Genomic DNA, 13,007 nt, shown 5'->3' on the forward strand with positions numbered 1-13,007 from the left:
AGTCACCTATCATTATTTCAACCCCTTTATCAAGAGCATCAAATATTTCTTCTCTTATTTGTCCCATAATGTTATTACTATTAAGCGCCTGTAGGCTATTTCCACGAGTGACTTATTTTCTTACTATTCGTCACCTTCCCTACATTCTGTTTTCCTAAACCAAGGTCATCCCTAACTATTCCACAAATACCATCCATGATTAACAGCGCTACTCCTCCACCTTTCCCAGGTCCTTATTCTTCTTGAATGTCATATCCCCATCAATATGCCTGACTAAATCCTCTTCATTCTGCAGTTAGATCATTCTGTGATCAAATTATATTTGTTTATTTTAGTATCTGCTTTCAACTTGTTTATTTTATTATTTATTTAGAATACAGAGCCTTTAGTTTTGTCTTTTATCTTAGCAACATCTAGTTCTGATTGTTTGTATATCTCATAGGTTTCTTTTTCTCAATGTTCTTTCCTCTGACCCCCATTTCCTGTATTACTATTTTCCCGTTACACTTTATCTGTATCCTTTGAAATACCACATATTTTCACATTTGATCTCTTGTTCTCCACTAACTGGTTTAAAATCCTCTTTATTTCCCTAGTTATGCAGTTCACCAAAATATTGGTTCTAGCACATTACAGGTGTAGGGGCCCTCAGTATTGGCCCATGAATTGGAACCCACTTCTCCCACAACATTCACTGAGCCACATATTCTTCTCTCTAATTTTATGTATCCTAAGTCAATTTGCGCATGGCTGAGAGAATAATCCAGACTTTATAACCTTTAAAGCTCTGCCTTTTAATTTAGAGCTATGCAGAACCACTTTCCTAGTTCTATCAATGTCACTGGTACCTACATGGACCATGACCACTGGATCCTGTCTCTTACCCTGCAAGATCCTTTCCAGCTCTGAGCAGATATCCCAAAACCTGACACAACTGTCTGGACTCATACTCTTTGCTGTAGGGAACAACATAATTCCCCTCACTATATTGTTCTCTACTAGTACATTCCCTGAAGTTCCCTTTACTTAGGCAACTACTGCACCACAATGCTGTGGTCAGTTTGCTCATCTATCCCATAGCACCTGCTCTCTTCTAAAGAGGCTGAGAGAACCTCAAACCTACTGGCCAACTGCACAGGATGACACACCTGCATTCTGGGTCCCCTTATTTGCCTCACTCACAGTCAGACTGTAGTGTCCTTGACCAGTGACCAAATCAGAAGACCCTATCCTAAGTGATGTGACAGCCTTCTGATATAAGGAAGCCAGGTATGTTTCCTTCTCTCTCGTACATCAGTGTCTGTAGCTCAGCCTCCAGCTTGTAAACTCTCGAGCTGAAGCAGTTTAAACTTCAAACTCTTATTGCACATGTATTTGCTCTGGATTACAATTATTTCTAGGGGCTCCTGTATACTACAGCCTTGATACATCATCTATTCTGCTAACATGATGAAATATAATTCATGACTCATTTACTCATATTACTCATTTATTTATGTTGCTTTATATATATATTTGTTAACTTTACCGCCAATTTATATACCATATTAAAACTTAAGAATAGAAAAGATCTTAACAACTTACCAGAGAATCAACAAAGAGTGTAGAACAAAAACCAATTCCAGTCAGCTCCAATAAATCCAGATTTGTACCTTGTAAATGGTGTGCAGGTTTTGGGGAATTGGGAGATGTGTCGCTCACTCCAGGATTCCAAGCTTTTGGCTTCCTCTTGTTGCCATAGTATTTATATGGCCGGTCTAGTTCAGTCTCTGGTCAGTGGTAATCTCCAGGATGTTGATAGTGGGAGAATTCATAGAAACACAGAAAATAGGTGCAGGAGTTGGCCATTTGGCCCTTTGAACCTGCACCACTTTTCAATATGATCACGGCTGATCATGCAATTTCAATATTCCACTTTCGCTTTCTCTCCATACCTCATGATCCTTTTAGCTGTAAGATCCATGTCCAGCTCCCTCTTGAGTATATCTAACAAACTGGCCCCAATAGCTTTCAGTGGGAGTGAATTCCACAGGTTCATAACTTTGTGAGTGAAGGAATTCTTCTTCATCTCAGTCCTTTATTCTTAGAATGTGACCCCTAGTTTTGGACTTCCCTAACATCAGGAACCTTCTTCCTGCATCAAATCTGTCCAGTCCAATCAGGATTTTATATGTTTCTATGAGATTCTCCCCTCATTCTTCTAAATTCCAATGAATACAACCCCAGTTGATCCAGTATTTCTTCATATGTCAGTCCTTCCATTCTGGGAATCAGTCTGGTGAACCTTCGTTGGACTTCCTTAATAGCAAGATTGTCCTTCCTCAGACTAGAAGACCAAATCTGCACACAATATTCAAGATGTGGCTTCACCAAGGCCCTGCATAACTGCAGCAAAACATCCCTACTCTTATACTTAAATCCTCTCACTACGAAGGCCAGCATGCCATTTGCTTTCCTCACTACCTGCTGCACCTGCATGTCAACCTTCAGCGACTGTTCCATCATGACACTCAGGTCTCTTTGCACCTCACCTTTTCCTAAACTGCCCCCATTGAGATAAAAATCTGCCTTCCTATTTTTGCCACCAAAGTGGATAACTTCACATTTATCCACATTATATAGCATACGTCAAGTATTTGCCCATTCAGTCAACCTGTCCAAATCACCCTGCAGCCTCTTAGCATCCTCCTCACAGGACACACTGCCACCCAGCTTAGTGACAACTGTAAATTTGGAGATATTGTGTTCAAGTCCTTCCTCCAAATCATTAATGATTTATGTGAACAGCTGGGGTCCTGGCACCGAACCCTGCGGTACCCTACTTATCACTGCTTGCCACTCTGAAAAGGACCTGTTTATTCCAATTCTCTGCTCTTCCTGTCTGCCAACAAGTTCTCTCGTCAGCAATGGTAATCCTACTGAATACCAAAGTGAGTTGGATATGGACAAGTTTGGATATTGTCCAGGTCTTGCAGTATATGGGCAGGGACTGCTTCAGTATTAGAAGAGTTGCAAACGGTGCTTAACACTGTGCAATTTTCAGTGAACAATCCCACTTTGTACTTTATGATGGAAGTAAAGTCATCGATGAGGCAGGTAAAATGGTTGGGTCTAAGACGCTATCACGAGGCACTCCTGCAGTGATGTCCTGGGACTGAGGTGAATGACCGCAAACAAGTACAACCATCTTCCTTTATACTAGCTCTGATTCCACCAAATAGACCATTTTTCCTCCACTTCTTTTGACTCCAGTTTTGCTAGGTCTCTTTGATACCACATTAGATGAAATGTAGCCTTGATGTCAAGGGCTCAATTCACTTCTGAAGTTCAGCTCTTTTGTCCATCTTTGGACCAAAGCTGTAATGAGGTGAGGTGCTGAGTGGCCCTGGTAGAACCCAAACTTAGCATCAATGAACAAGTGCCACTTGACAGCATAATCACTGCTACTTCCATCATTTTGATAATACTGAATGTAGGCTGACCCAGTGGTATTTGGCCAGGTTAGATGCCAGTATTGCAGCTGCACTGGAAAGCTGGGTTAGGCCCACAGATAATTCTGAAGTTTCACAAGTCTTCAGCACTGTTGCCAGAATCTTGCCAGTGCCCATAACCTTTGCAGTATCTGATCGCCATCTGCTGTTTCTTGATGTCACATGGAGTGAATCAAAGTGGCTAAACACTGGCATCTGTGATGCTGGGGACCTAACTTATCCAACTGATTGCTAATTTTAATTTGAGTTACTGTTTCTAAAACTTATCCCAAAACATAGGTTAAACTTGCCAGTAGGTTAAACTTGCCAGCAGGCACAGTGCTGATCTTGCATCCTTGTTCACAAGATGGTGTAAGATCTGCAATTCTCTAGGCCTCTAACAGTACCCATGTCTTGGGGAGATTCAAAGATTATGATCTGTGTCTCCACAATTTCTACCCTTCTATCCTTATTCAGGTATACATTGATCCGGTCCTGATATTTTTAAGTGCAGCCAATCTACCTAATACACTTTTGTTATCAAGTTTTGGCCCATCAATGTATCAATTACCTCCTCTTCCATTAAATTTGGAAAGCATCTTCCTCCTTGGTAAAAATTGATGCAAAGTACGGATTACTTCTATCTCTGTCTCCATGTCCAATTCCCTTTTTTTGATCCTGAATCAGCATCCGTTTTCCTTTTATGTTTGGATTTCCTCTTATGGTAGCTCTCAGACTCTTTTCCGATTTTGCCTTCGCTTCTCATGTTTCCTTTTTTCTTTTAGCACTTCCCCTCTAAGGTTCCCATATTCAGTCCAGTTCTCATTTTTATTATCTATTTCCCCACTATAATATGCATACTTTCTTGTGAATCTTACTTTGTTTCGTTTGCTATCCATGGAGCTCTACTATTCAGCCTTCTGGGAATGTACCTCGACCATGCCCTAATTCCTTATAATCTAAGTGTTATGCTGGGTTGTCTTCTAAATGTCTCCAATAAAGTAATAGCAGATGACTCCATTTTTGGATTTCAGTTTGAGTGAGTCTTTAATGTTACGTGGTCCAAGTTGACCTGCAATTCATGGACATCAGTACAAAGTGAGATGTTAAAATATGTGGTGCCACCCCCTTTCATGCTGTTGTCTTTATAAGAACTGTTTGTACTGAATATAATTGACCAGGAAAAGGAAAATTTATTTTTCTCATATGTTTTTAAAAGTAATAGGAAACCTCCTTCCCAGACGATCCTCTTACTGTCAGTAACCAGCTTTTGGCTTTTGAAGTCTTAGTTCCTCTGCCTTTATTATTGTAAAACCCAAAATATGTCCTCTTTAATGGCATCCCATTGTTCCATTACAGTCGTCCGCAATTCTTTAATCCAGGTCAAATTTGTTCCCAACCCACTAACGTTCCGTCCCCCATTTAATTATTTTTACTTTGGACTGCTCCTTGTCCTTTTTTAAAAGCAACCTAAACCTTGTGATTCTGTAATCACTGTCCTTAAATGTTCCCTTACGAACACATGATCCATCTGATTTCTCAGACCAGAGCAATAGCTCCTTTTCAGGTTGGAAACATTGGATCAGAGTTCCTCGCTGCACTTTACACTATAACTTCCCTTACTCTCTTAGGATAATTAAACTGCCTAATTATAACTACCCGATAATTCTTGTGCCCCTGTAATTTTTCTATGAACTTTTTTCTCTGCATCTTTCCCAATAGTTGGAAGTTAAGAGAACAGATACAATAGTGCAATGGAAACTGCAGTTGATGTGGTTTGCATGGACTTCAGTAAGGCCTTTGACAAAGTCCCACATGGAAATAGCAGCCCATAGGATCGAAGGCAGGTTGGCAAACTGATTGAAAATTGGCTTACATACAGAAGGCAAAGTGTGATGGTGAAATGTTGTTTTTGTAATTGGAAGCCAATGACCATCAGTGTAACATAGGATTTGGTGATGGGACTGTTGCTGTTTGTTGTTTACATTACTTCCTATCTATAAAATCATAGAGTCACATACATTAGAAACAGGCCCTTTGGACTACCATGTCTTTGCCAACTAGCAAACACCAAACTACACAAATCCCATTAACCTGTACTTGGTTAATGTTGGATGTGAATGGTTAATTAGAAGGTTTAATTAGTAAGTTAGCAGATATCACAAAAATTGGTGATGTTGGTGACACTGAACAGGATGACCTTGGGCTACCAACTGATATTGATCAGCTGGTAAATTGGGCAGAGCCATGGTAAGTGCAAGATGATGCATAATCCCGCTAAGTGCAAGATGATGCATTTTCGGATGTCCAATAAGGGAAGGATATACAAAATGAATGATAGGTCTCTAGCAAGTATTGAGGAACAAGGGAACATTGGTGTACAATTACATAGTTCCTTGGAGGTGTCAGCATGGGTAGACATAGTGGTGAAGAAGGCATATGGAATGCTTACCCTCATTAGCTGGGCTGTAGAATATAGGAGCAAGGAAGTCTTGTTACAATTTTATAAAACATTGTTTAGGTCATAAATGGAATATTGTGTGCAGTTCTGCTTGCCATACTATTGGAAGGATGTGATCACACTGGAGAGGGTTTAGGCAAGATTCACCAGGATTTTGCCTGGGATGAAAAGTCTCCCTTATGAGGAGAGACTGGATAGACTGGGTTTATTTTCCTTGGAGCAGAGGAGGATTCTGAAGTACTTAAAATTATGAGTGGTATAGACAGACTGGATTGTGAGAATCTCTTCATCGAGGCAGATGTATCTAAGACCTGAGGGCATAAGTTTAAAGATGAGGAATATGTGGTTTAGAGGTGATTATGAGAAGAATTTTTTCACCCAGCGGATGAAAGATATATAGAACATATACTGCCTGAGAGAGTGGTGGAAGCAGATATTCTCGCAACATTTAAAAAGCATCTGGATAAGTACTTAAAATGTCAGGGTATAGTATGATATGACCAAGTACAGGTTAATGGGATTTGTGTAGTTTGGTGTTTGCTAGTTGGCAGAGACATGGTAGTCCAAAGAGCCTGTTTCTAATGTATATGACTCTATGATTTTATAAATAGGAAGTCAACAGTCTTTGTCATGTAGAGAATATGGAGTCTGAAGCTCAGTTTATGGTTGAACAAGAATCCTAGTCTAGTTCAGTCTGAGATAATTGAACATGAATGTAATTCTTGATAGGGAAATTGATTTTGTAATATGTCCAAAAATCAATGGCTTCAATTTTGCTACAAATTGGGAGAAATTATATCCATGACTGGAAATCAGGTAAATGGCTTGAAAACCCTGAGGCAGGGGAACTGTACAGAGAATTACTGTCGGGATATATGTCAAACCTGACCCTATATCGACAGATGACAAACATAATCTTTCCAGATCTGCCAGGATTGTTTTAAAGGTCAGGCTGGGAAGAAGTTTGGTCAATTATGTGTTGGGGCTTAATAGTCAGATATGTTCCCACATCTTGATGCTTCTCCCAGAGTTCGCCAGCACTGGCTGATTCAGAGCCAGCAGCGAGGGGTAGACATTCTGATAATTGAATGCATATTGTGAAAGGCTTGGGCACCCTGATGGGAACTCTGAAGTAGCAAATGGGTCCTCCCACAAAGGAATAAGCCCAGCAAGTGCCCAGAGGTGGCTTGCTTGCGACTGACCTAGGGGATACAGGTGGCTTTCTATTTTAACCCCACTGGAGTTGCAGTATTCAGTAGGCACTACCTGTAGCCATTAGTTATCATGTAGCTGGGTTTCCTGCATAGATATGACCTTCAACCTATGATCAAAATTTATTTAAATGACATGTAAATTTTTTAGAGAGTGCTTCAAGGTGGAGTTGCCTTAGTGTACCTCTGGCAACCCACACCTCTGACAATGGCTTCAGTCAGACCAGGGTTGGAACACAGAAATGGTCCCAGCCCCATACTTCTATTCTAAACGAAGATTCAGCCCAGTGATGTCTCAGAGGAGGGGCTGAAGGACAGATCCTGCCAGGATTTCATAGGGGAAGCCACTGCTGAAGATTATCTGGTTGTATCAGGTAACTACGTGTGAAAACAAAAAAAGCAATATTGCAGTGTTGGACAAAAAGAGACAAGGCATTGGACGTTGTACCAAAGGTTATAAAAAGCTTGAGGATGACAAGGAGGGTCATCATAACAGATGATATCATTTGTGAATTGAGTTGGAGCCATGTTAGTGCTCTGCCAGGTGTGTAAACCTAATTAGTCAGTTTCAAACCTGGAGTTGCAGGAGAAACGTGCACACATTTAGGAGGTGATCAGAACTTTGCAACAAAGAGAGATGAACTGATAAATTAGAAAGGTACAGAGTTTAGGGTTTTTTTGAGGAAGGGTGATAATCCAATTTTGAAAGGGTGGGGGTCATTGATTGAGGAGAAGGAACCATTCATAATGCTAGTTGGCATGGGGGTTAATAATGTTGAATGTTTAGCAGATTTGCAGAAAAGTGGGCTTGGGAAATAACAGGCAATTCTAATGGATAAAGTAAACTGAGGGTGGGCAAGAAGTGCTCAGGAGAGATACTGGAGAGAAGCTGAATTGAAGGTAAAGGCATAGAAAGAAAGGAATCAGCCTATTGTAAATGCAAAGCAGTCCAAAGGCTTCCTGCTAGAAGGGGAAGGGAGAGAGAGAAATTAAAGATTAAAAATTAAAAATTAAAGGATAGTGCAGAAACATAGCCAGGACCTATTTTCATCCTCCAGGAATATGTTAGACTAGTGTGTGGTTTTGGCAGTGCATATGAGGACTGATGTAGTCGAGCAGATAGGTGATGGATAGTCCAAAAAAATTGGACTTCAGGGATCAGCTATGGGATCTATACTGAGGCATTGACAAGGATGGAAGCAAGTACACATTTTGCTCTGAATGTGGACGTGGAGGTTAAAAAATTAATGAGCAGATGAATGGCTAGATTGAAGTATTGGGGCAATGGAAGTCCAAAGACTGGGCAACTGAGATGTTTGATTTGATTTATTATTGTCACATGTACCTAGATACAGCGAAAAGTTTTGTTTTGCGTGCAGTACGGGCAGATCATACCATACGAAGATCATAGGGTGATAGAACAGAGCGAGGAATACAAAGTTACAGCTACAAAGAAGTTGCACAAAAAACAAGATCAATATTAGATTTGAAATTTGAGAGGTCCATTCAGAAGTCTAAAAATAGCAGGGAAGAAGCTGTTCTTGAATCTGTTGGTACATGTGTTTTAGCTTTTGTATTTTCTGCCTGACAGAAGAGATTGGAAGAGATTATAGCTGGGGTGGGACTGCTCTTTGATGATGTTGGCTGCCTTTCTGAGGCAGCGAGAAGTGGAGATGGAGTCAATGGATGGAAGGTTGGCTTGTGTGATGGACTGGGCTATCTTCACAACTTTGTAGTTTCTTACAGTCCTAGGCAGAGCAGTTGCTGTACCAAAATATCCAGATTGAATATTTTCAATAGTGCATCTGTAAAGTTTGTTGACAGTCTTTGAAATTGGGTTGGATGCAGATAAGCTGATATAGGTGGTGAAAATAAAGGTAACAGTTACAATTGGCTTTTTCTGTAATAGAGGCAACGGGAGTACTAATCGAATACTTCACTTCAGTATTTACTGTGGAGAAAGACATGGAAGCTAGGGAACTCAGGGAAATAAATATTGATGTCTTGAAATCAGTCCACATTACAGAAGAGAAGGTGTTGGCACTGTTAAAAAGCATAAAGGTGGTTAAATTGCCTGGACCTGATCAAATGTATCACAGGATTTTGTGGGAAGTTAGGGAAGAAGTCACGGGGCCCCTTGCAGAGATACTTGTATCATCTACAGCCATGGGCGATGTGTCCGAAGACTGGAGGGTGACTAATGCTGTGCCTTTATTTAAGAAAGGCTGCAAAGGAAAAGCTAGGAAACCATAGACATCAGCAGTGGATAAGTTGTTGGAAGGGATTCTGTGAGACATGACGTACATGCATTTGGAAAGGCAATGACTGATTCGGGATAGTCAGCATGGTTTTATGCGTGGAAAATCATGTTTCACAAACTTGATTGAGTTGTTTGAGGATAGGACCAAGAAGATATGAGGACAGAGAGGTTGACATTGTCTACATGACTTTAATAATAATTTTTGACAGGTTTTGCATGGTAGACTGGCCAGTAAGGTTAGATCACATGGGATTCAGGGTGAACTTGCCAACTGGATACAAAATTGGCTTGACGGCAAGAGACAGAGGGTGGTGGTGTATGGTTTTCTTTGACTGGAGGTCTGTTCCGCAGGGATCAGAGCTGGGTCCATTGTTATTTGTCATTTTTCTAAATAATTTGAATGAGAATACAGCAAGCGTGGTCAGTAAGTTTGTGGGATGACACCAAAATTGGTGGTATACTAGACAATGAGGAAGGTTATCTAAGATTACAAAAGCATCTTGATCAATTGGGCCAATGGGCTGAGGAGTGGCAGATAGAGTTTAATTTAGATCATTGCGAGGTGTTGCATTTTGATAAGCCAGATAATGGCAGGACTTGCACAGTTAATGGTAGGGTCCTGGGAAGAGATTGAAGGCTTCAGGAACATAGCTCATTGAAAGTTGCATCATAGTAGACAGGATGGTAAAGAAGGTGTTTGGCATGCTTGCCTTCATTGCTCAGGCCATTGAGTGTAGGAGGTGGGACATCATATTGCGGTTGTACAGGACATTGGTCAGGCCACTTTCAAAATACTGCATACAATTCTGGTTGCTGTGCTATAGGAGGGATATTATTAAATTGGGGAGGGTGAAGAAAAGATTTAAATGTAGGTTGCCAGGACTGGAGGGTTTGAGTTATAAGGAGAGGCTGGATAGGCTGGGACTTTTTTCATTGGACATAGGAGGTTAAAGGGTGGCTTGATAGATTTTATAAAATCATGAATAGCATAGATAAGGTGAATATCAAAAGTTGTTTCCCTAGTGCACGGGGGCTCAAAACTAGAGGCATAATTTTAATGTGAAAGGACAAAGATTTAAAAGACTCTTGAGAGTCAACATTTTTAAAGAGGATGGTTCATATGTGAATGAACTGCCAGAAGAGGTGGTAGATGCAGGTACAGTTACATTTAAAAGACATTTGGATAGGTACATGAATAGGAAAGACCTGGAGGGATTTGGACCAAATGCAAGCAAGTGGGATTAGCTTAGTTCAGGAAACTTGGTTGGCATAGATGAGTTGGACTGAAGGGTCTGTTTCCATTCTGCATGACTCTATAACTCTATTTAGTCTAATACAGTCTTCGGTGATCCAGGCCACATTCCCTGGTCTGAATCTCCATGGTCTTTGCAGTTGGAATCATGAAGTAATGAGTCCCTGTAAGAATCAGGAGGGAGGAACATCCAGTGCAGGTTCTGTTGTACTGGGCTGCTGGACCGACAAGTGAGCACTGCTATAACTGAAATGCTAGATCTTGGCCAATGGAAGCTTGAAGTCTGTGTATGTAACTTTAGGAGTGAAGCTTAATTCCAAGAAAATATCACACTTACTTGACCCAAAAACCAGTATAACTGAAAACCTGATCATGACTTAATTGCAATACTGAATCCTTGCCTTAAAATATTAAGACAGTCAGCCCAATCAGTGAGTTACGTCTCCAAATTTGATGGGTTGGGTCAAGAACACGTCCTGTTTTATATCCTTAGAACAGGTATGTCCCAGAGGACTTCCTCTTGAGAACCGAAAACAAAAAAGTGTTGCTGTATGGAAACCCTGCAAGTTTCACACTGACATTTTAGCTGTTGCTACAGCAAAGCATAGAGTCCAATGGCCAAAATATATATCTTAATTAAACTTCTTTGAGAATTATGAAATAGGATGTAATAAATTATAAAACTTTACTTAAATGGATGCTATTTTGCTGGTAAGAAGTTCAAATTTAAATCATAAACATTTCAGTTTTTTATTTTACACAAAATAAATTTTATTTGGAAGTGATGACCAAAATTAATATAAATATCATTAATATAATTAACTCAGTTTAAGACGTTAGTTTAATCTTAAAATAAATCTGTATAAAATAGAAGCCAACTAAAATGTATGTTTGTTATTACCTGAACCTCTGAGCCTGATGATGCAGGGGCCCAGGATAACGTCTGCTTGGTGACTGATACAACTGTGAGAGTAGTGCTTGGCTTGTTTTCTGGCTGGGATTATTGGCAAATTTCACAGTTATTGGTTCTGTAGCACCGGAAGGTTTCTGCCCATTCAGTCCCTTGATTGCTTCCTCTGCTTCTATTCGTTTATCAAAACGGATGAACCCAACTCCTCTAGAAACACCTGAAAGACATTTGAGATGAACAGTTTTTTTTGCATATTTATCATACTGCCACAAATGTGTGCCATTTGTAATTTGTTGTCGATGCAAAAAAGAAGAACCGTTTCAGTTAGGGTTCTTCAGATCAAAAATCATAAAGTAGCAGCAACAATTGCTATCTAAATCATCAGAGCTTAGTAGATACCACATCTGCCTCTAAATGACCATTTACCCGAGGGCCTCACCCTCAGGTTACATTAAAAGGAGCAGATCAGTTAAAATACAGTCTCATTATTAAAATATGGATTTTGGAGGTCAGTTGGACTCTGGTAGGATATGAGAGCTGCAGACATTAAATTGGAAAACAAAAAGAAAATATTGCAGGGATACTGGATATCTGAAATAAAAACAGAATTTATTGGAGAAACCCAGTAGTCTGGTAGCTAACGTCTTAAACTGAGTTAATTATATTAATGATATTTATATCATCAGAGCTTAGTAGAGAGAGAAACAGAGTTAACATTTTGATTTTAATATGACTCTTCTTTTAGACTCATTGTGACTGGGCAATGCAAATAGGCCTGTGTTAAGGGGTGGTGATGGCCTAGTAGTATTATCGCCAGACTATTAATCCAGAAACCCAGGTAATGTTCTGTGGACCTGGGTTAAATTACTGCCCTGGTGGAATTTGAAATTGACAGAGGTCTAATGATGACCACGAAACAACTGTCAGGAAAAAAATCCCCACTTAGTTCACTAATATCCTTTAGGGAAGGAAACGGCAATCATTACACGTGACTCCAGACCCACCGCAATGTGGTTGATTCTCAACTGTTCTCTGGGCAATTAGGGATGAGCAACAAATGCTGGCCTAGCCAGCGGTGCCCACATCCCATGAAAGAGTTTAAAAAGAAAACTTGTAGGGGTGCTGGCGACTGAATGATCCCCTTCAAATCTTTGCCAAATTGTACATCATACCTCTTCATCGCTGAGTTTATGTCTTGTTCATTAGCTCAACATTCAAAAGACTCATTTATCTCAAACGGCCATGGGTGAAAATTTCCATAGTACAAGCTCAGGAAGTGACTTACGCTGTTTTACCTAGTTGAGATGAACATGAAAGCTGACTTTTTGCATCCTTGTGCTGGTAGGTTTGGAGACAGGCAACCAATTGCAGGAGGAATTATGTGTCCCAACTGGCATTTTTCCTGCTGTGTGTGGAGGCCTTCAACTCAGAGTTAGAGGTTTC

The 13,007-nt window shown here is 40.2% G+C and overlaps 1 protein-coding gene across 10 annotated transcripts in view; it reads right to left on the reverse strand.

Annotated features, from left to right (window-relative positions):
• The window catches only part of elavl4 (ELAV like neuron-specific RNA binding protein 4), a 148,026-nt gene that overhangs the window by 13,473 nt on the left and 121,546 nt on the right, over window positions 1-13,007 (reverse strand). For all 10 annotated transcript variants that reach the window (XM_043699229.1, XM_043699232.1, XM_043699231.1 and 7 more), the window contains one exon: window positions 11,556-11,781. In XM_043699229.1, coding sequence (XP_043555164.1) covers window positions 11,556-11,781 — 226 coding nt within the window. The remainder of the gene's footprint in view (window positions 1-11,555; window positions 11,782-13,007) is intronic.

Source organism: Chiloscyllium plagiosum, chromosome 11, assembly GCF_004010195.1.
Source record: "Chiloscyllium plagiosum isolate BGI_BamShark_2017 chromosome 11, ASM401019v2, whole genome shotgun sequence".
NCBI classification, from domain to species: Eukaryota; Metazoa; Chordata; class Chondrichthyes; order Orectolobiformes; family Hemiscylliidae; genus Chiloscyllium; species Chiloscyllium plagiosum.